This window comes from Pleurodeles waltl, chromosome 1_1 (genome assembly GCF_031143425.1).
Source record: "Pleurodeles waltl isolate 20211129_DDA chromosome 1_1, aPleWal1.hap1.20221129, whole genome shotgun sequence".
NCBI lineage: Eukaryota > Metazoa > Chordata > Amphibia > Caudata > Salamandridae > Pleurodeles > Pleurodeles waltl.
Genome location: NC_090436.1, coordinates 530018612 through 530043254, shown reverse-complemented (window position 1 = coordinate 530043254; position 24643 = coordinate 530018612). Strand labels below are relative to the sequence as shown.

The 24643-nt window shown below is 43.4% G+C and overlaps 1 protein-coding gene across 2 annotated transcripts in view; it reads right to left on the bottom strand.

Annotated features, from left to right (window-relative positions):
• The window catches only part of ARSK (arylsulfatase family member K), a 568856-nt gene that overhangs the window by 233685 nt on the left and 310528 nt on the right, over positions 1 to 24643 (bottom strand). Inside the window, exon 7 of one of the 2 annotated variants that reach the window (XM_069225619.1) lies at positions 22363 to 22581. The exons of the other annotated variant lie outside the window; for it this stretch is intronic. Coding sequence (XP_069081720.1) covers positions 22363 to 22581 — 219 coding nt within the window. The remainder of the gene's footprint in view (positions 1 to 22362; positions 22582 to 24643) is intronic. 2 annotated transcript variants of the gene reach the window in all.

The window sequence follows — 24643 nt, the reverse complement described above, 5'->3', positions numbered from 1 at the left end:
AGAGTGCCTCACTATCTGAAGAGGCTTCATCCATGTCTAAATATAGGCCGCAAGATCAGTAGAAACCATGTTCACATTTTACACTCCTATCTAACTTCCAAGTGTGATAACCATGAATTCTCATCAGTTGATAGTCAAAGGAACCTTCTCAACAGTACAATGTATGTGGTTGTGAAAAAAATGTAAATCCATTTTAAAATAGGCATGTAAACACATTTGATTAAAAGGTTATGTTATTGCTTGTTGCGTTCTACATGAAATGTCGATTATAATTTGTTGACCAGCCCCTCCCCTTGTACGACTATGTCGGAATTCGGTATTTAATAATATTTGTATCGCATTTATTCACATTTGTGTTTAATATTTGTGTTTATATTTGTGTTTGTCTTGCGGTGTGCCTTCTGTGCAAGGACATCATACCAGCATATCCGCTGATGTGCTCTTGAATGGCTACTTCATTTCCTGTTAATGTTAAAAGTTAAGGCTTAATTTCACAATTTTTTATGGGACTGTCAGGTACCTTTTTATCCCTCACAGATCGTGAGTCTAAAACAGATTTTCTGTCACTCATCAGTGCTCCCAATATGTGAGGCCCTATTGCCTTGTCAGTCCACTAATTTTGGACTTGGGGTTGCCACCAGCCAGTATTTCACCGGCTTCACTAGTAAACTAACTGATTGGGCCGACGCCGATAATTATGGAATATAGCCGTAGGAAGGGCCACTTATTTGTATGTCAGTGCATTGTTTGCATTGTCATTAGCTAGCTAGCTGCTGAGACAGACGAAGAGCACTCACTGTCTGTCCGAGATCCCTAATCTTGCATAAAACTGCGTGTCTGGCTGACTTCACACAGGCATAGCTTGAATACAGGAGTCGAGAGAAAGTAGCTTTTGTGGACTGCCGCAGAAAGTTAAAATGTAGCCTCTACATTGTTGAATTCATGAAAGGATAGGTGCCAGGGACCCAGTGCTTAATTTGTAAATAAAAACATGTCGATGCCCAAAGCCCTCTTTTCAAACACGCAGCTGCTGCAATTAAATGTGCAAACACGGAATACTGAGGCAGCGTAATCTCGGGCCTCTTTAATCCATTTAGAACCACTCCCTGCCCCTTCAGCTCACTCTTGCAGCTTTCTGCGTTCTCCCATTAAAAACGCCTTTTCTCTTCCTCCGTCTTTCCCATATGTGTCTTTTGTTCGCAGTAAATGCTTGAGGCAGACAAATAAGTGCCTTCCCTCAAAAGTAAGTGCTGGAACAACAAGCACAAATTAAGCACTGCAGGGACCATTTTTTTCTAAGGAGCCTCACAGCATAGCTGATGCATGCCAGGATGGTTGAATACCAAGGCTATCAGTTCTTTATTTCACTTCATGCCTCATTCATCCACCAGTATTTTGTTGCTGCACTGAGTTTCTTTTCATCCAGGCGTTCCCCCTTTGCCATTGTATTCCTGTCTTGCTCTTGCTCCTTCTTTCCCCTTCATTTTCTGATGAATACAAATATGCCCCAGTCCTAAAAAAGAGTGCCAGTGGGCCCCACCTACATTCACCTGCTCAAATTAACCACAGAGTTGAGATTGTCCTCTCAGAGCATGAGCATATGTAGAATGATTATGACATAGGCTCGGTCTCAGAATTCTATTCCAGTTGCAAAACGTCATTGTGCAATTTGGGACCACTTTTTTAAAGGAATTTTCGCACATCTGTCTCCTAATTGCTTTCTGCAAGAAAGTGCCTTGACACAAATATTGAACTCTAATTTTACACTTTTCCACCTCTCTGCCAGTCATGGAATACTTGACTCTATCCTTCATCTCGTAAAGAGTGTCAAGGTAACTAGTTTAGTTCTCATGGATGAATTAATGGCACAGCAGTATGCTGAATATTAGTGAGTTTTAGTGTTAATAAGGTCTCTGTTATTTTAAGTTGTATGGTACTATTTACTGAAAGGGCTTGTTATTTGTATTTTTATAAAGCAATGTATTGTCCTCTTTGGCGATTGCAATACTTTAAAATAGGTTCAAAATTCAAATTTTATGAAAATGTTTCACTTCCTTTCTGTGGACAATATTTTCCTCCAAAAAGCATGACTCATTTAAGTATGTCAAATGGAGCTGTAAGCAGGGACAATGTGCCCTCAGATGTCCCTGTTGGATTGTGCTCATACACATCCGGCAAAGTACAACTCATCATAAGTAATTTGCAGCCACTGGGCAGATCTAATGGCTTCTCAGAGTGTAGTGTTCTTATTTTTGGACTCAAAAGGCCATGACATTGTGTTGTTATCCCTTGGAACTAAATACAAATGATTATGATTGAATTATGCGACCTGGATCAGGGTGCACTTGCCATCTACAAGTTTCAGAAAGAGGAGGAACATTGAGAAATAGATATTATTTTTATAAACTAAGTTTGAATAAAACAGAAGTACACTGTGCCACCAAAGAGATTGGTCTGTATATCGGAGCTGTCTTAAAAATATTTTGAATACACTAATTAGCTCCATGATTTTTTTGAAACCCAACTAGAGGTTAGTAAACAGGTCTTTATGGAACTTTTCCCTGGGGGAGCTGTTACAGTATTTCATAAATGGCAAATAAATATACACTTTGAAACACATTTGTATGTCCCTTTTATTTAACATCATGTCCTTCTATTTTTCAATTTAAAAAATCAGTTTCAAATGATTGTATATTTCTTTGTCATGAACTTCAATGGATTCAAATTGTTCTTGAACAAGGCGAACATTTGAGCCGGTGAATGCACCTTTATTTTTGAAAAGGGATCACTTGTTAGTATAGATTGATTTATTCTACATGCAGAGAAGATACATATTATATGTATACATATATAAATTCACAAAAAAACACAAAAATTACAAGGACGTTATAGTTAAATTCTGAATTTACTAGTACAAACCACAGAAATTCAGCAGTTATAATTAGAGTTATTTAAAGTAACTATAACTCATGCTCTAAGGTAACTACAACTGGTGCCCTGGTCATGTACATTTTTCTTATCAATAATTTTATTGCAAATGTTGCAATGATAATATCAAAGATGCCATAGAAGATATCATCAATGATATAATGTGTGGAGTAATTAGCTGTGCATGGCAAAGGCGCAAGATATAGTTACTTTAGGGTGCGAGTTATAGTTAATTGGAATAACTCTAAATAGAACTGCTGCATTCAGAATCTAACTAAAACGTCCTATAATCTTTGTTTTTTTCATTCAATTTCTAGCTTTTTTTATGAGAAGTAATTTTTATTACTATACGTTGATCTAACCACCGCCGCGCCAGCCTTCGACCATGCGTGGGGGGGCTGGTCTCAGGGACTGCCGCCAAGCCTTTATAACCACCCAGCCCCACACCGGGCACGACCTTTGCACATGCGCAGCGGGGGCTAGCCACAGGGTCTGTCTCTGTCAATGGATCGGTGAGTGGGTGCGTGGCAGTCTGAGTGGGTCTGAAAGTGGGTGTGCAGGTCTATGAGTGGGTCTGAGTGTGTGTGAGAAAACAGGGTTGATTGCAGAGGACTCCTAACTTTTTGCCCCCATTTTTCACTTCTTTCTGGTGTTTTCCTGACTCTGATGGTTCCCGGAGTACTGATAACCAACCCCAGGGCCTGTGCTCTGTGTGAAATCAGTTTTCAAATTAGGCTAATTATAATTGGCAATATTAACCTACCTATAAGTCCCTAGTATATGGTAGGGCATGTAGGTTTAGGTACCCCAGGATAGGTAGTGCCCCTGTAGGTGCACTGCTGAGGTGCCCAGTGTCATTATAAAGGCAGGCCTGCCTTGCTGGCTGCTTTAAATTAAAATTACATGCAAATTCGACTTTGGAATTAAAAGTAGTTCCAAAGTCTTAAACTATCTTATTTTTACATATAAGTCACCCCTAAGGTGTGCCCTATGTACCTCTAGGGCCGGGTGCCACGTAACTATAAGCAGGGACCTAATAAAAATAGTTTTATAAGCCATGGTGAGGTAAAGCAGCCACATTTGTATTTCCCTCATTGTAGTGAATGGCCTCCATAGGCTAGAATGGGGAGATTTTATTTTAATTTATAAAGTCCCCTTAAGTGACAGATACTTCAGGTTTGGTATCAAATTAATTGTTATAATAAAACCCACAACTTACAATTGTTGGATTTAAAATAACTTGTTCAGGTAAAGAGTTTTAACTCTACCTAAAAAGTTGCCAATTTCACCCCTCCAGTGCTCTGCTCTGATGGCCACTCTCTGGCAGCCTGGCCAGGCTGCACTGATGAGGTGTGAAGTAGCCTGGGCTGAATAACACAAAGGAATGTGCCTGTGGGAGGAGATCTTCTCTCAGCAGATGGAGAGGCAGGAAGGGGATGGGCTGCTAAACTGATCTTCAAAGGCAGGGAAGGACATTTGGAGTAACCCAACACCTCCCTCACATCCTGCAAACCCAGACAATTATGTGCCCCCCTGATTCGATTAGGAGAAGGCAGGAGTGTGTGTTTAAGATTTTTAGCCACACCAGTGGGTGGGCTCAGCCAGACGTAACCTCCAAAAATCACTTTCAGCCATGATGGATTTTTGAGGAATGTTGCACCCTGGTATTGATTTTTGGCCACACTTCCCAGGAAGCGGTCATCACAGGGGGAAGGACCAGCTGAAGCAAATCTCCAGAAAAATGACTAAGTCCTAAGGTAAACTTTTGGCCGAGGCCTCCTGCGAGCTGTAGCCGAGCAGGGCTCCATCGCAGTCGGCCTCAACTTTGACTTTGTCCTGGTCAAGGTGGGACCAGATGACCAGATTGGCGCTATTCATTTCTAAGTGCTAAAAAGCATTAATTCATTAAAAAATTCATATCTCCGGTCCCCCTTATCCGATTTTAATCATTTTGGTGTCATTTTAAAGATGTTGAGTTTTTATTTTGTTTTCTGTTTTACTTATTTACTGTTTTGTGATTGTTAAATGCTTTACATATATGTCTCCTAAGTTAAGCCTTGTTGCTCGTTGCCAAGCTACTAAGGGTTGGACTGGGTTTAATTTATTGAGACATAACTGGACATAAGTGGAGGTTAGTGGCCTATTGCTAAGTGTAGGTACTTACCTGTCCTGACCATTAACCCATTTTCCAACAGTGGGTGCATGAGTATCTGAGTGGGTGTGTGATTGGGTACATGAGTCTCTGAGAGCATGTATGAGTGAATGAATTAGTGTATGAATGAGCCTGTGAAAGTTTTTTGTAAACTTTTTTTGCAGTCATAATATGGTGGTTGGATGACCGCCATCACTGGTGGTCTTGTGGCTGGCGGGACTTCGGCGGTCTACGTTGTAGACCGCTGAAGTCATAATGAGGACCTAAGTATTAATCAACACAAGTGCGTAAATAGTTGTACAAGAAACGTTACTTAAGACAATAAGAGCTACAAGGTGTAGTCACATGTCAGTCATTCTGGCAGATATTATATATTAGGATTGGCTTGGTTTTCACACAGAGCAGTAAACTAAGTTGCTGCAATGTGTTGCATGAAAATGAGAGAACACACCAGCACCATATCAACTAAGGTAAGGTGTTGCTGCTCTCTCCTCTAGTGCTGGCGTACATTAGGCAGCCTTCTGCAAATGCACATATCCTTGCACCACAGTGCAAGGGTGCATGTGATATTAAGCATAGGTGTTATACTGGAGGAGTAGACTTCCAGTGTAAAATTCTGTGATTTGTGTGCTGTACGGTGTAGCACACAGGCAAGGTTGTGCTGGACAGTGCAATATACATAAAAAGTTGGAAAGGTTTGGAGAACACAAATCTTTTCTCCAATTTTATGCCTGCTTCAAGGAGGTGTCATTTTTTATGCAAATCCCTTTTGACCAAACTTAATAGATAGGGATTGACATTCAAATCCATGGGTGGTTGCATTTGAAAGCCCATGTACCACCCATAGTATGCCTCTTTGACGCAAAGTAGCGAATTGGCCACTGTCCAACGTAATTCAAGATTAGCACTGGAAACTAAACCTTTGCACCAGGTTTGCGTAACTTTTGTGATACAAAGCAGGTTCAAACTGTTACCCAATTAACTCCATAAACTCAGCTTTTGAAAGGTAACAGTGATTGAGGGTGTCACACTAACAATGCTGTATTACTGCCCAAATGAACTCTTTTTAGCAAACTTAGAAAAATGAAATATTGATTTAAAATATAAGCTTCCAAAACTATACCTTGCAATTAGCATGCAGAACATTGATGTCAGTCCAGAGCTCAGCTCAATGTTCTACATTAGAAGAATTGTAACTTATGAGCTCCAAGTAACAAAATGATGTCTGTGACAAAAGCAGCAACCCACTGAGCTATCTGCATAAAATACAAATTTGTCATCTGCATGTTACACATTGTGCTTTGCAGCAGGCACATTAAATTCTATGCTACTTTATCATGAGTCAAAACAGTGACTAGACAAATCACACATCTCTCCATAAAGTGCATTATCCACCAGAGTTAGCATAGCCTTGTATTCATCTACCAAAAACTGCCAGGCACACAAACATCTCTGCAAGCTGCTCTTATCTGGCTTCAGCCAGTCATGCAAATGGTGGTCCCTTTGAGCTCTGCACTCGCCGAAGCCGGTGGTGGGTTTATTGGCATAACAGCAGAGTGTTAGACCTGACAGCCTTAATGTAGTCACCACTTCCAATCTTCTCCCCTCCTGTGAGCTGAAATTTGTTTTTGTTGGCTTTAGGACTCTGTCCGCTTTACAACTGCTAACTAGTGATAACTTGCTTATGTTCCTTTCCTTAAAGATGGTAAAAGTGGTTTAGATCCAATTGGCACATTTAATTTACTTGTAAGTCCCCAATAAAATGGTATTACCTTGATCCAGGGCCTGTACATTTTATCCTACTAGTGGGCCTGCAACAATTATTGTGTCACCCATTTAAGTAGCCTTTTAAACATATCTCAGCACAGCCATTGCAGTTTGTGTGCAGTTTTAAACTGCCATTTGAACCTGGCAAAATAAACCTTTTTTCCAGACCCAAACCTTCCTTTTGAATATATGTAAGCCACACCTAGGGTAGGGCATAACCACCCGTAGGGCAGGGTCCATTGTATTAAAAAAGTTAGGCATTCACTTTTACAATTTACATGTACCAGTAGTCAAAAACGCTTAATTTAATTTGTTTCCACTACTGCAAGGCCTACCTCTCCCATATGACAAAACTGGGTTGCCTTTTTATGTTTAAACCTTTGCTTGGGAACAGATAGAAATGTCACATTTGGTCTATAAGAATTGTAACTTTAAATCCTCAGATTTTAAGAACAATTCGAAAATTCAACTTTTAGGATGTTGGTATTTTCTTGTCCTAACCATTTAGTGTCTGCAGCCTATGCCCTGGGTCACATGAATAGGTGTAGTTGGCAATATTGTATTCCATGCGAAACAGTGTCACTGCCTGGGAGGAATGCACTGGGTGTATACTCAACTGGGTGTTGGCAGGATGGGCCCTCCTGACAGGATGGGTGGGGGGTGGAGTTGTCAACTTCCACAATTACACTTCAGTAGGGGCTGCCTCCTACACCCACAAATAACTTCACTCTAGCCTTTTGTTATCCCAGAACTCTTGGGACCAGGATGGGGAGGAAGGAAATTCTAGAACCATCTGTTAGGGGAAAACTCCAGAAGTTTATTACACTTCAAAGCTGGCACCAGTTACAAAAGCAGGTCCTTCAGACCCACTCCTCAGAACACTTTTGGACCTGCAGACTCTACAAGAAGAAAGACTGCCCAGCTGCCTGAGGACTGCCCTGCTGTCTGAGGACTGCCCAGCTGTTTGAGGACTTCCCTGCTGTCTGAGGCCTGCTTTGCTGCTTGAATTGAGGACTACTAGAGTGTCTCCAAGGGTCAGTCAACTGACCCTTCTGTTCTGAGCTACACAGACACAATAGTCTCTGTCCGGCCGCTTCATAGGAACCAACACAGCGCGATGCATTCCAACCCAACTGCTAGCATCACAAACTCCAGGCTGATGGTTTCAGTGAAACCAACACAGCACACACCACATACATGCTGGACCTCGCACTGCAGCTCCTGATCAGTGGCTTCACCAGCACGGACCCTGCACAACGTATTCAACTGAAGGTTTTGCAATGCAGCCCCAGCCTGGGGGCTTCATCAACCAAATGCAGTGTTACAGCTCCGGATCAGCAGCCTCAAAAGGACTGACCCAGAGCAAAGCATCTCAATGCAGGACCACGCATTGCAGCTTCTGCTCGACAGCTCTACAACGCAGCACAGAGCAGGTCAATGCAGATTTAGCACCTGCAACTATCTTAGCAACCCAAACTTAGTCCGGTGCCTGGCCTGCACTTCATCACCGTTGGCCTGAACCTGTGAATTTGACCTGGTCCAGTGTGACCAGACAACCACAATTACCACTATCCGCTTCTAAGTGTTATTTTCCCTAAAATCATTGAAATATGCTGATTGGATTTTTGTTGTTTTGGGGTAATTTTATTTATTAAGGATCACTCCATTGCTCTAGATTGGTGTGTGAGTTTTCTTGTGTTTCAGTTTATTACTCTTTGTGTGCTACATAAATACTTCACACATTGCCTCTAAGTTAAGCCTGGCTGCTTGTGTACCAAATTATCAGATGGTTACGCGCAAGTTAATTTATTAACCTTTTGTGGTTCGCTTTGACAAGGACTGTGATTGTTGCTTGAGTAGGTTTTCACATCACTCAGCCAATAACCTAGTTTCTCACACATTGGGACAAGGACACAGCACTGCTTCAACCCTCTGGTGGTTTCATTTTATTTTAGAAGCCTTGACCCAGTGCCAGTTTTGATGCTAAATCGTGTGCTGCTATGTAAGCCAAAAACACTCTTAGTAAATTCTGTGGAAAGCCTCAATTGTGCTGTTATTGACAGAGCAGACTAGTCTGACCAAAGACTGCAGAGACATATATAAAAAATGCATAGACTTCTGAATGGTGCTTGCAGACACTTTGCTTAATCAATAGCAAAAGTCAAATACGCTTTTGGTTAATTCCATTCTAGGATGAAAGCCCGTTTGTTATGTTGTCAGGATGTTTTGGGACAAAATCTATTCTGACAGTTCCTTCAGATGGAATTTGGCATAAGTATTCATTGTGTTGTCCAAAATGACAATCCTTCTATAGTTGTAAGGAAATTAGGATCATGAACACAAGTGCTAAGAAAGAACTACTCCAAGAATCCGAAACAGAAGTAGACAGTAAGGTAGATCAGTATAGGAATTGTAGCAAAACCCAATAGCTTTAGTTCACTTTTAAATAGAGCAACAAAAACACATTTAGAGCCTGAGGCAGCAGATGTTATGTCCTCTTAGGGATCTTCAACTCTGGACACATCTACTATAAGGACCAGTTCTCAAGCACTGGGGTATGTACTGCTTAAGTCTGGTCAGTAACCCACAGTGCCATTATGTGCCGTATCCAGTTTCCTATTAAATCCACACTTTTGCGGCAGCTAATGTAGGCCTATCAAGATCAACAATAAATCTCCAAAAGCATTTTTTGTCATTCAGTTTACATACCTCAGAAGTCTCACGCGACTTGCCTTGCTATCTTTCATATTTTACTTTGCAGATTAGGTGTTTACATGCTTTATTCAACGATTATTTTTAAAAACGTCTTGTCTAAGTGGGTTTTACATTTTCTTTTTTTAAATCTAAAATTATTTGCATATGTTCACTATTATGATTCTTAAAGGAAAATCTGTAGTTTGAGTTCCAGTGTGGAAACAGTGGAAATAGAAGATACTTTGGAGGGAGAAATGTAGCCGTCAAATGGAGATTGTTTCTCACAATAAAAATGTTACTAAGGTTGCACACCTCAGTGTAAGTGGAATCAAACTGAGTCCTGAATTGAACAATCGCATAATTGGATATGACACTAAGTAGCATCATGGTTCTGGGGAAGAAATTAAGGGTCACCACATATGTATACCATCCTAAAGCAAAGGATTTAACTGAGTATGTGTGAAAATGTGTACTTTTAAAAGGCTGGCAACTCATAAAAGCCCTGGGCACCCCTCTGGCTTTTGACAAAGATTGGAGTGAAGATACAGGGCCTCATTACGACCCTGGCGGTCATAGACCGCCAGGGTGGAGGCCGGAGGTAGCACCGCCAACAGGCTGGCGGTGCTACATCAGGTATTCCGACCACAGCTGTGAAGCCGCGGTCGCCCAGCCGGGTCCGGCGGTTTCCCGCCGGATTTCCCCCGGCTGGGGGAATCCTCCATGGCGGCGCTGCATGCAGCGCCGCCATGGGGATTCCGACCCCCTTCCCGCCAGCCTGTTCCTGGCGGTTTACACCGCCAGGAAGAGGCTGGCGGGAACGGGTGTTGTGGGGCCCCTGGGGGCCCCTGCACTGCCCATGCCACTGGCATGGGCAGTGCAGGGGCCCCCTAACAGGGCCCCATTAAGATTTTCAGTGTCTGCTTGGCAGACACAGAAAATCGCGACGGGTGCAACTGCACCCGTCGCACCGCAGCAAAATTCGCCGGCTCCATTCGGAGCTGGCTTCATCTTTGCTGGGGCTTTCCCGCTGGCCCGGCGGGCGATCTTTTGAAGATCGCCCGCCGGCCCAGCGGGAAAGTTGTAATGGTCCCCGCGGTCATTTGACCGCGGGGCGGTGTTTGCCGCCGCCCGCCGGGGTCGGAATGACCCCCACAGTCTCTTATCAGTCATTAGCACAGAGGTGAAAAGGGCAAGGTCCCTTTCTCGAAAGCCTAGATGACAAAGAGGATGACCAGAATGGCACTTAGGGGGTTATTACAACTTTGGAGGAGGTGTTAATCCGTCCCAAAAGTGACGGTAAAGTGACGGATATACCACCAGCCGTATTACAAGTCCATTATATCCTATGGAACTCGTAATACTGCTGGTGGTATATCCGTCACTTTACCGTCACTTTTGGGATGGATTAACACCTCCTGTAATAACCCCCTTAATGTATTATAGAACTGGGTGCTTACATCATCACTTTCTACCATGAAGTAAAGAAAATGACTAATTCTGTGCTTGTGGGGATTTAAACTCTACATTTAATGGGGGGGGGGATGTTGTTTGATTTTAAGTACATCTCTTACTACAAAACATTTAAAAAATGTACATGTAATACAAATCATTTGATGCATAAAAATAGCAATTACGGGGGGCGTGGTTTGCAGATGAGAAAGATGTGTGCATCCTAGTGTGGCTCTCGCCAAACATTCTGTAAGCCCATCCGTCATCTGAGGTCATTAAAGACGGGGTGACACGGAGAGACCTCCGCTCCAAATGTACAGCCAGAAGATACCTCCGAATAAGGCTTGACGGCCACTGCAACAGTGCAGCCTACAACAACCCTTCGCATGCTGAAAAGAATGAGGCCAGAGAAAGACTGGGCAACTCTCTCCGCCCCACCAGACTGTGGGGACTGCCAAGCGGCACACCTGCATATAACGACGAGCAGCTTATACACCTTAAGCGGACTGCAGCAACGCAGGACATGCGGGCCACCTGACAGCAGGAAGCGAGGAAATGCTGATCAGGGAGTTGTAACTCTGCATGGTCCCCCCACTTTGTTTTCCTCAGAAATCTGTCAGCAGCACCGGATACAGGACCGGCGGATTGTCCAATTTCCAGTCGGGAGCCAGAGGTGATATCGAACTAATGCTTGAAAGGCTCCACATTGCTTCTGAAACTTGTGACAACACCTCTGAGGTGGGGTTAATCCAAGGGGTGCCTGGGAGCTTCAAACAAGTGTGAGACTTGTACCTGAGGACACCAAAAAACACCAGTAAGTAAGAGGACGGAGCTGGCACTGAAGCACATCCCTGGAGGTAGCTGCTGTGTAGCGGGGACTGTGCCCAGATTGTGGAGACCAACTAACAGCATGGACCACCAAATGATTAAATCTTGGCCTCACCTTGGGCCCGATCAACCTTGAGACTCTGACCCTTCCCCCACCAGCAAAGATACATTTGACTCACCCATACGAGGTCTGCTCACTTGAGACAAGAGATCTACTTACTAAGAGAATAAGGACCAGTGTGTAACTATCATCCAAGACCTTCATACTGAGAGCCCTGCGGGGGCTTGGGTTCCCACACAATACTAAATAGCTCAGTGGGCAAAAAGGGAGCTGGACTCAGGAAAACCAATAGGCAGGTGGCGGAGACTACTCAGTTGGCTCCCCCGCACACCCTTATCACTCTGGACCCAGAGGCCACTTAATGGCCACAATCCCCAACAACTATTAGGGGAGGTAAAGGACCCAGGGCTTCTCACAAAACAAACTTAGAGAAATATACCACGCCCAAAAACTTAATGGAGATGTTGGAAGCCCCCACTACGCCACCCTTTGCAGCACATCCACTGGATGAATCGAACATTCCAATGCCCCAGTACATCTTGGCTGCCATTCAAGGGCTTCATTGGAGAACAAAATTAGTTTGGTTACAACAGAGGTCACACTGTTGCGATCAGATCTCAGAAATCTAGGGGGCACAGTGACAGAAGTTGAAGACACCTTTGCCACCCTCACGGCGGACACTGCAGCTTTGAAAACTCAGATCAAGGACCTTCACAGTACAACAACTTTCCTAGAGAACCAACTGGAGGATTTTGAAAGTAGATCACGAAGAAACAACATCCGGATCTTAGGGGTGCTGGAATGCTCAGAAGGCCCAGCGGCGGGTCTCTTTGTGGAGGCCCTCATTCTAAAGCTACTACAACCCACGGGTCTCTCCAAATACTTCTCAGTGGAGAGGGCCCACCGGACCCCAAGCACCTCACCAAAACCAGCACCCCGTCACCCCCCCCAATAATGGCACTTATTTTCAATCACCATGATCAAGATGCTAAGCTTCAAACAGCACGGAATGCCCCACCAATTGAATACAAAAATACTAAAAAGAACCCTTTTTCCAAATTTCACAATGAAAGTACAGAGACATAGATGCAGCTTTATGGAAGTCACAAGAGTTCTACGAGACCGTGCAATCAAGTACTCAATGATGTTCCTGGCCAAACTATGGATAATGGTTAAAGCCAAGACCTTCTACTTCGAAATCCCTGCAGAAGTTTGGGAGTGTCTGGAGAGTTGGGAAACGAGTGGGGAGCTCTGAGACACACCCAAAACCAGATCCAAAACACAGAGACTCGGATGCGACCACATCACTTAGAAGAAAGCGGGGACCTACAACATCGCACCAACAATTCCCTAGATCACTAATCCTGACCCACATTTAAGCAATGCCCTTAGAGTGAGCTATCTCTGGAAATGATCAACGTAGACAACCTGTCACTTTGTCACTGACAACCAAAGGAGACCAGGTTTACTACCTAAAGTCGCACTGTCTCCACTTCATGAACACTGACAGGGGGAGCGGCAATACCAGACACCAGAAACTTGACTTTGGTAATTGCTTTCCTTTACTGTGGGGAGGGATGTGAGGGGGTACCTTTTCAGCCAAGCCTAACCCTTACAATTTAGATGTGAGTATGTTATGGATCGACAGGCACTCTGCAATGTTGGGAAGGCGAACAGTTAAAAGCCTGCAAGCAGGGAAGCATAAAGGGGGATTTATTTGGGGAGCTTTGTTTGAAGTTGAATTTTTCTGTTGCTCATGTTCATGTTACGGTTTCACATTGCAAGTCATACCAAACTCATCCCACCATGGTATTGACCCCCTTCAGCACAAACCTAATTCCATTACGCATCAACTATTTCCCTCTGACACAACCCCAAGGCATAGACAAATGCTCAAAGAATGGACTCAAGACTAAAGTTAATCTCCTGGAATGTCGAAAGACTAGGGGACAAAATCAAGCGAAGAGTAGTCATGCAATATATTCTGAAATGCTCCCCTGACCTAGCTCTTTTTCAAGAGACTCATCTGAAGGGTAGCTTGTGTCAGGCCATGTATAGATTGGGATACAAAATGGTGGCACATGTGGGATACTCCACAGACTCTAGGTGGGTGGGTATTCTGACCCAAAACACACTACTGCTTACTGTTCACCGGACCATTATCGACTCCCAGGGCCGATATACTGCGATATCAGGGACATGGGAAAATAAACTTATCAACATAATATCAGTCTACATTCTTCCTAGACTTCACACACTCACAATCCCAGAACTGAACAAAACACTCTTGCATCTTCCAGAAGGCATCCTAATAATGGGTGGGGATTTCAGAATGGCTCTTAATGACCACACCAATAGGCACCCACCTAGGTAGACAGGGTCCCCGAGTCAGTCCATGTCAGAATTTTTGTCAGCCAAGGGACTTATAGACGCCTGGCGCTTCTTTAACCCCTTAAGGCAACAATATACTTTCCACTCAGGGGCCCATAATAGCCTGTCCCACATCGACTAAATTCTAACACTAGCCAACTATACACCTTACTTTCACCTGGCTAGAGCTATCGCTGACCACTAACAGATATGGACAGTTTACGGTCCCTTAGAGAAAGGCCACATGAGAGGCATAACTCTTCAGCCCTGGCATTTTAAAATCCCACAAGTATCAGTAAAACCATGGATCAATACTGCATAAAAAAACACCCACTCCGTAACTTCAGCCCAAACTCTCTGGGAAGCATTTAAGGCAGTGATAAAGGGTCAGGGACTATCACTGATCACAGGACACCTAAAAGACAAAAAGGCACAGATGGAGTTGCTAGAGCATGACATGGCTACACAGGAGTCCCAACTTGTGTTCACATCAGAGCAAACTATTCAACATACACTTAAGCCCTCATTGTAAATGTGGCGGTCTTAAGACCGCCACACTCGCAATGGCAGTCGGATTGCTCCTAAAGTGGCAGTCCGAACTCCACATTACGACCGGGGCAAAAACGCCACGGTCTGACCGCTGGCACCACCACATTTAGGCCGGCTGAAGGAACACTGCCCTGGGGATTACGACTCCTGTGTCTGCCAGATTTTATATGGCGGTTTCACCGCCATGGAAAAGATGGTGGAGATGTTGTGGCTGGGGCCCCATGGGGGCCCCTGCACTACACATGCACTTGGCATGGACAGTGTAGGGTCCCCCAGGGACAGCTCCAATGCACTTCTCACTGCCTGATTTACCCGACGCATTGAAACATTGCCGCCTGCTCGTAATCAAGTCCATGTTATGGTGAATTTCATGCTGGGCCAGCGGGAAACTCGTAGTAGGGCCGGAGGGTGGAAGACCGGAGTGGCAGTCTTCCGACCCAAAGAGTTTGGTGGGTGACCTCCACCATCGCCCAAACTCATAATGAGACCCTTAGTCTGAAGTGAAGAGAGTATAAAGACCTGGCCACCAATGCAGCCCAAAATGAACACCGCACGACCCAACATCGTCTTTATGAAGTTTGCGACAAAGCTGGAAAACTCCTAGCATTGCTAGATAAATGCGAAAAAGCCAGCCAATGGGTCTCCACCATTCAGACTGCTGCGTACAAGCTCGTACAGGGGAAACTGACAGTGCCAAAAACATTTGCAAACTACTACTCCAGACTGTACTCCCCCGTAGCGACAGCTACAATTGACAACTCTGTGGAATTGCTAGCCAACCTCCCACTTCCAGGGCTTTCAACGAAGGGCAGAAAAATGTTAGTAGGGGACCTTATGTAAGCTAAAGCTATCAGAGAACCACACTGGGGCAAGGTGGTGGGTCCCAATAGGAACTCCATAGAACTGTATAAACTTACAGCAGAGAAGATTACCCCACACCTTCTCAAAATGTTTCAGGAAAGCTATGCATAGGGTTCCCTCCCAAGAGACCAATGAATAGCTAACATAGTAGACATCCATAAAGAAAGTATGCCACCAGATGAATGCACATCCTACAAACCCTTTTAAATGCTGAAGCAAAGATCCTGGCAAAAGTATTGGCCTCACAACTGGTGCAAGTAATAACGACCTTTGTCCACCCTGACCAAACTGGCTTTATGCCGGGGAGAAAGATGGCCTGCAAACGGCAACGGCTCCAAGGGGTACTTGAGTGGACCACCTCCATACGTGAAGATGCCCTGGTCTTCTCCTTGGACTCCAAAATGGCTTTTGATGCTATAGAATGGCCCTACATTTATGCGGTGCTATAGATGAAGGGCTTTTGCCGCTCTACATGCAATGGATCAAGCTTCTATATACTGAACCACTGGCCCGGGTAGTGGTCAACGGTGCTGTGTCCCATACATTTCTGTCCCAACAAGACTCCCAGCAAGGTTGTCCTCTTTTGACACTTATATTTGCTCTTGCTTTGGAGCCCCTAGTGGCTTGGAATTGGCAGAAGCTCTTGAACTGGGGCCCACGATGGTCTATGTCTCCAATCCATCATCATCAGTCGACAGGATAATGCACATAGTTGTTCATTTCGGAACAAACTTAGGCTATACCATCAACTGGCAAAAAAGTATAATCTATCTACTCCATGGGGACAAGCCAAGACTACCAGTAGTGTGTGGGGCAAAAATAGCACAAGATGGATTCTGCTATTTCGGAATCTATGTCACTCGCAACCCCAATAGTTTCTACACAAATAACTTGATGCCACCCCTCACACCTCAAACATGATGTCCAACACTGGAGGACAATGCTCCTCACCCTACTGGGCCGAGCAGCCTTATTTAAAATGATGCCCCTGCCTCGCTCCCTCTATGTGTTACAGAACACCCCATACCCGATCCAAGAATCCTATTTCTAAAATATTGAAAGGGAGATGGGATGGACCACAGCCAAGCATCGCCATTTGTAAACTTACAAACTCTTGGCATAAGGGGGGAATCGCCCTCCCAGACATTCAGAAATACTACTGGGCTGCCCAACTGACAATGGTGCATTACTGTAAGCAACTCCCAGAGACAGAACCTGCACTCCGTATGGACAGATGGATAATGCACCCTGGGGCTACCTGTGAGCCGTATTTGGAGGTAAGCATCCTTTGCCTACACGGGCCCTACTGCCGCAACCTTAGCAATCTGGCACGCAGCGCTCCAAGCCATGGGGTGACATATTAAAATAACTCTGGACACTCCCCCCTTTGGGATACAGCTGGTCCGGTCAACCTTGGGACACTGCAGGAATTTGCAAAGTGAGATCTCATAGACCTGTCTAGAGTGTGGGAATTATATGCACATGGCAAAATTATTTATTTTCCCAACCTAGAAACAGAGCATCAAATAGCACTCACAGAAATGTATTGATACCTCCAGATACACCATGCATTAAACCAAGCCTTACCCCCAGGCACCATACTCCATGGGGCAACACCTTTAGAAAGTATGCTGGTTGATACATATATGCCCGTAGAGCCACATTACTCACGTATAGGAATCTAATCAACAACATGCTGAGGACTCTGACCCACCGACGAACGAAATGGGAAAAAGACCTAGACACCTTGGATACTGTCGAATGGCAAGAGGCCCTGGCATCCCCCAAAGAAGTAGCTATCAGAATTCGTTTTTGTTTAATACAATTGAAGATTCTACACAGGGCATATTATTCCCGTACTGTGCTGATGAAAATGGGAAAGTCTCAGGACAATACTTGCAAAAGACACTGTGGCCAGGTAGGGACCTTTTCTCACACCTTGTGGGCTTGTCCTGTGGTGCAACAATACTGTCAAAAAATATTAGATTGCATGTCTGTAGTGAGCGGCCATTTGCTGGAACCAGACGTGAAATGGTGCCTCTTTAACATTTGGGATTCTACAGGTATGTTCACATTGGAACAAACTTGGGTTACACTAAGCATGATGGTAGCAAAACGTAACACTGTCCGATGTTAGGGTATAGAGGAACCGCTCTGATTGAGGGACTGGAAGAAAGATCTAGATCGGTGCATGCATGCTGAAAAGGGTGCGTACGAGGGGAGTGGCTGCCCCGGGAAATGGACTAAAATATGGACAAAACGGAATGAATACTGAGGTAACCCATGCATGCCCATCCCTAAGAACAACCACCATTACCACATATGACGAAAGATAGAATAGTAAACGTTTCTTGCTTGAGGGACAATGTCATTATCATGTTTGTCATATAAATAAAGTAATTGTTTGTAATATGTGTCTGACTTTGGTTGCTGAGCTGTTTACTTAAACATGAACAATAAAAATATATTTTTTAAAAATAGCAATTACCTCACAGTGCAAATGGCCTAGAAAACACCATTCGGCCCCCATTTGAAATGCTAAATTACAATATGTGTGATAACTCCTGTTACCGCACATATCACAATTATAAGTTTGCCTTATTTTATGACATGCTGTAACAATGAGGGCAATGAAAACAACATCCCTCAATATATTTTGTCAGGTTAAACCTGTCAATATTTGTTGGGGGGGGGGCAGGTAACTACTGAGAAATGCAGATTTTTCTGTAATCATTCTCATGTTATTCCTCAATTTATGGTATAATCTCATATTAGGTACTACTTATCGCACCAGATACATGATCTACCCTACTGTATCATATGGAGATCTTAATAAGGTGGATGAGATATCCATCATGTTTGCGACAGAGTACTCCTTCTGCCAAGACCCTAAGTCTGGACTGCCCGAGCAACTGGCTTTAACCCAGTTCTGACATTCCACAAGTGAGCTTCTACCTAACAGTGAGGAATAAAGGATAACATATGTTCAGTAGTTGCCCTCCTAGGGTCAGGGTATATCCAAAAAAAGCATCTCAAAGTTAGGACGCTAGAACCCTCACCCACCTAAGTGGCATGCTTCATCATCAGGTCCAGCTTCTACAATAGGCAGGCACCACAATGCCTAGAGAGCCCTTCTAATCCCAAAAAGAGGGGAGGGTACTTTTGGAAGGAGATCTTTTCACTGCCCGAGATCGTGATCAGTACAATAGTGATGTGGAGGGTGATTAGAGTTTTGGGAAACTGTGCAAACTAAAATTGAATTGAAAATTACAAGTGCACATGCTTTATTTACAGGGATTCCTGCCAGGTTAAAAATAGTCAAGAGCACCAATAGAACACTATTTATTAGATGGTCCCTCTGTGTCAGTCTACATGTGTCACACCCAAGTCTTCCCAGTCAGGTCAATTGGCATTTCATCATGACTTAATGCAGTATTCACCCTACCCTAAGGAGGTGCAAACTGTTTAAGTTACCCTCAGATGTGAAGACCCTAGTGAACAATTCACCAGTGCCCAGCACTCCATTATAAAATTCAGGTGGATAAGGGAAAAACAACCTAAGAGCATAACAAGGACATTAGAAAATAACAATTGTTACTACATATTACAAGTGAAAGACATATACATTTGAAATATGCCAAGCTCTCTCCTTTATAAATGGCCAAATCATACAGGTAGGTCTCAAAACATGCAGTTATCAATTTCTTATTGTGTTTTTTGCTCACCACTCAGTTTGTAAGAAATTGCATTTATCAGTATCCATATAGAAAAATGTCTGGTTCATTGTGTACTAAAGGATATATATATCAAACACGGCGTAACATAATTTGGGATGTCTTTGGTGGATATACCCTGACAGTAGGAGGGCAACTATTGGACATACATTAACCTTTATTCCTGTTAGGTAGAGGCTAACTTGTGGAACGTTGCATCTCTTGTTAAGCGTATGTTATGATGGGAGGATATTCAACAGACTAATTTGAATCTCTCTATGCCTCCTTTTTCTCTCTGTTGAGGGTATTGGTATGAGATTTAACCCAGTTCTACTACTTATTATACCTCCAGGTGTAAGTGACTGCAACAAAATAGTTATAATTTCAACAGTCACCAGATAGTGCACAGGTTAGTTCACAGAATAAATCCAGCACTTCCTCAGAGCATTCCTAGACTGGGAACACTTCACTTGAAGAAGACAGTGTTGTTGGAAGAAGACTCCTGAATCCTGCAGAAGGAAGAGGACTCGCTCAATGATTCCTAAATCCTGCTGGCTCCCGGGAACTGGAACTGCTTTCCACAAGTCAAGTAACTGACCTCACCTTTGCCTGGATCAGGGACGGAAAAGAAAGAAAGACTCCTGATCCGAGGAGAGCACAGCTGACCAGGGGCGTAACAAAGGCTTCCGCAGCCCCTGCGGTGCTGGGGGGAAAGGGGTGGGGGGCCCAAGCTCCAGGAGGCCCCCTCAGTACAGTACACTGTGCCCAGACGGCAGGCCCCTGACTGGGTCCAGGGGAAAGGAGGTCCCCAACATGTAGCTTACAAGGGGGGGCCTTTAAATTTTGGTACGTCACTGCAGTTAACCATAGAGGATTGGACCCTACAGGAGACCTGGCTGGAGAGAGATCTGGTGCTAGAATCCTGCCCTGATGAGCTAGGGGCTGCAAGACTGTCTAAAAGTAGCTTTTCAATCCCTTTGAAAATATAATGACTTAGGGGCTGATTTATAGTTTGGTGGAGTTTAGCAAACGCTAAACTCATAGGGCCTGATTCACAAAGGTAAACTTACACTTTTGTTAATAGTAAGTTACAACCGTGGATATTCAGCAATTGGGCCGAGATAGGTATATCTGGTATTTTTTATGTGCGGAGTTCTCATCCTGACTGGGGAATCTCCACACTTGTAAACTTACTATTAATTTTGTGTTTGTGAATACCACAACAAATATACACTTACACAAAAGTGTAACTTCACCTTTGTAAATCAGGCCCAAGGTCTGTCTGCCTCATTTAGAGATGGGAAGACCGCAGATTTCTGTGAATGAAGCCCGCATTGGCTTTGTCAATGGAAAGCTTTATCCGACAGCTCCACAGAGTAGGGGCTATCAGACGGAGAAAGGGCGTTATACTGCTCACCCTATTGAGGATGGACGGTGTGATCTCCTTTTTTTCTGTCCACCACTGTCAGGAAAAGTCTGGTGGTGAGGGACAGAAAAAAGGTAATGACCCCCATACCCTTGGAGAGAACTCCTTGGATGAAAGGTCATTAGGTTTTTTGTACTTCAAAAACACATTCCCTTGCTGGGAGGTTGTTTTTAAGAAACAAAAATGTGCAAAGATTTAGCAGACGGCTGCCAAATCTAATGGCCACCAAACATTTTGTACCTTTAAGGGAACAGTCATGGTGGTGGGTCCTTTTAACATACAGAGAGGACCCCGGATTTGCGGTCATCTCTAAAGTTGGCAAACAGTAGTGTGTCATGGTGGTGGCAGTAATGTCCTCCACTACCTTGATGGACTGTACTGTGTTTGTCAATTTTTAATTCAGGCTGTCGGTCAATTTGCCCACCTCCAGAGGACCAGACAAAATACTGAGGCTTTCATAGGAAGGGTGCACCCAAGGCTGATTCGTCCCACTGTTTTTTTTTTCTGTGCTGAAGCTATTTAGCCTTGTGGAACTCTGCCCGGCTACAGATTCCAGCCTTGTCCCACAGGAGGATTGTGAGTTCTAAAAACGTAACTAAGTCCAAAGGTAGAAATTTGGACCAAGGTTGGGCGGCAATCCTATCCTAGCAGTGGAGCATCCACAGCAGATCCAAAATCAAAATTTGGAATTGTGGAGATAATGACACAAAAATCGATGACTTCAGCAAAAGATTGAGGATGATGTATCCAACTTTGAGGAACCCTAATCAGCCAAGGCACTGAAGTTTGTCTCACAGAAATATTTTGACTTCCATTTCAGAGACTAATTCCAAAGGGTAAAACTTTAACCTCCTGCTGTATCTGACCTCCGCTTACAGCTGGCTTTAATTCAGACCAAGGTCCCGGTCAGCCAGAAACAGTATCTTTTGTTTGGTGACATATTTCGTCATGTTTTTCAACTTAAAAAAATAAATATTTATATCTCCAATTCTCCTTAACTTATTCTAGCCTATTATAATAATACTGGGGTCCTTCTGCCTAATGAAAGGTTTCAAAATTGAATCTAAGTTGGTTAAGGATGTTTAATGTGTTATTTTCTTTACTTTGAAACTGTTGGTACTGCTTGAACCAAGCACAAGCTCTCTGGCTTTGCCTGCTGCTTATGCCATATCTACTAGGGGATGAGTTTAGTGTCTCTTAGAACTGTGTTTTGACCTAACCAGAGTGAATTTATTGAGTTACTATGGATATCCCCCTGCCAAATTAATAATCCCATTCCTGAAAGTCATCATCGTCAACAAAATTCTTGGGGTAGTGGGAATGATATCATTCACCAATTGGTTTATAATCTCACTCCCACTATCTGAAGTACTTTGCTTTATCAATGTCTATTACATTCATCCAGATGTTTATAACTAGGCTCATTCTTCATAATATCAGGAATTCAAATTTGCAAGAGGTTATGAGTTACATATGGGAAAATAAAGAATGGATTTAAATGTGTGCCCCATGTTATTTACAAATGTGTGCATTTATATTTGGTAAACAAAACTGGCTAGCTTACCAAACAGTTGTGAAGGCACTGCGTCACCATCTGAATATGTAATGTACTTCCACTGACCAGTACGGAGCATGTACGTTGAAGCATTCACATTGCAGCCATGGAACTCACTGAGTGCCCAGTTAGGATGCAATTGGCTGGAGACCTTATTGTAATTCTCACATAACAAAGGCATCAAGGACATGCCACTGAGGTTCTGAGGTATATGGATCCCAGCTATGTCTGAAAGAAATCCACCAAGGGCAAATATTTTACAATTGAGATCAATAGTTCATTTAAAAAGAATGCCTAAAAACTCACATGCCCCTACTTAAAACTTTGCAAAATTATTTTTTTTAAAGTGCTGGAAATCAATGGCATACTTAAGAGTAATGTGCCAGCAGCCATGTTTTCAAAATATAGAAGAGTTACATGAGGCATACATATTTAAAAGGGACTGCATAAGCCTTGATTTTGTGGAAACAGAATTGTAATAACTGCACTACTGTACTATGGTACACAACGGACAACATATAAGAGAAGGCAATGCAGAATTATAAAAATTAGGGTTATCTACCTTATCATAAACAACAGCTATTTCACTGAAGGAGGAAGTACCGTACACTATGTAATCTCAGTAAGATTCAGATTCATTGCCCCATATCTTTTCAAGCTGCTGATGGGATCCATGCTCCTGCACAAGCCTTTCTTTGAAGCCACATGCCAGTCCACGTCTATGCCTTCACATCTTGTGCAATTGACTTCCTCGCCTTTGCTCAATATCCCTCTGAGGTCCCACCAAAATACATATTAATAAATGTTGTGTGGCATCTGGGCACTACCTGGTCCCCTATATTACCAGCACACCTGTTTTGTTGGCTTTGCAACCCCACTTCTATCATTTTCAAGATGCTTCTACACCATTCCAAAGGGCAGTATCAATGAACACCCCCAGACTATGTGCGAAGGTGGCCTCCTCCCTATTGTACCCCAGTCATTTAGCACTGGCTGTCTATCATTCACATTCCACACAGCCTCTATCCAAAAATCCCTTAGAGTATTTTAAGATAAATTAGGATAAAACTAGATACAGTCACTCCCATGTGCTGCAACAGGGCCTCCAGTCCAAATCCCAGTCCCAGTCAAAGGCAAGTCTCCTATCGTTAGTCCTTCTTCTCTACACCAACTTTCCAACCTTCTCACTCTCCTGACTTTTTTCTTTCCCTTTCTTCCTTCAGTTTTTATTCTTTTAATTCTCTTTTCCTACCTCTCTTGCTGTTGTTTGTCAATTTTGCTTGCCTTCTTTCTTTGTGTCACTCACTTACCCCAGCTCCTCTTCATTCCTTTGATCTCTATATCCAGCTTTATATTTTTTCCTTTTCCAAGTACCTTTCTCTGCTTTTTTGTATTTCTCAGTCCTCCTTTCTATGCCTTTCTTTTCTCTCTACATTCTAAGCTCTGTAAATATATTTAGCTTTCTTTCTTTCCGGTCTTCCCTTTCACTTTGAACCTGCATGATTTCTCTTTAGCGCACCATGGCCAGTCTCTTTTTGTTCTTTAGTTTCTCCCCATAACACCCTTTTGCCCCAGTCTATCTCTGGATTATTGATTACTGTGTGAATTAATGGAAAATGAAAACTGAGAAACCACATTGCAGCAAACCAAACCATGGAAAACCAATTTTAAGGAAAGACAATTTTAAGGAAATGCAAAACGAATTAAAAATTAAAGGAAATATTTAAAGGAAAGATAATTTTAAGGAAAAATCAAAAATTGCATCAAAGGTGGGTGGAGTTTAGGGCTACAGTGGGGTGTTTGGGTTCAGGAATGGGTAATGTTTAGGGTGATGAAGGGTTTTTAGAGGTCTGGAATAATTGGAGTTCGGAATCGAAAGGCTTTTTTAGGGCTCAGAGTAGTGTGGAGTGTAGGGCTGGTGAGGATTTTTTAGGGTTAATGGATGAGTGGTGTTTAGGTGTTTGAGGCATTTTAAGATTTCAACAATGGATGGAGTGTAAGGGTGGAGAAGGGGTTTAGGGTTCATAAGTGAGCAAACTTTAGGGCTGGTGAGGTTTTTTCAGGTTCAATTATGAGTAGAGGATGGGGTGGTGAAGAGTTTTTAAGTTCAGGTTGGGCTGAAGTTTAGTGTGGTGAGAGGTTTTAAGGATTCAGGAATGGGTGGAGTTTAGATGTAGAACAAGGCTTTTATGGTTCAAGGATGAGTAGTTCAGGGTGATGAGAAGCCAATATGGGTACTGGATTGGAGTGTTTAAGGGCAGTGAGGGCTTCTTAGGGTTCAGGGATAGGT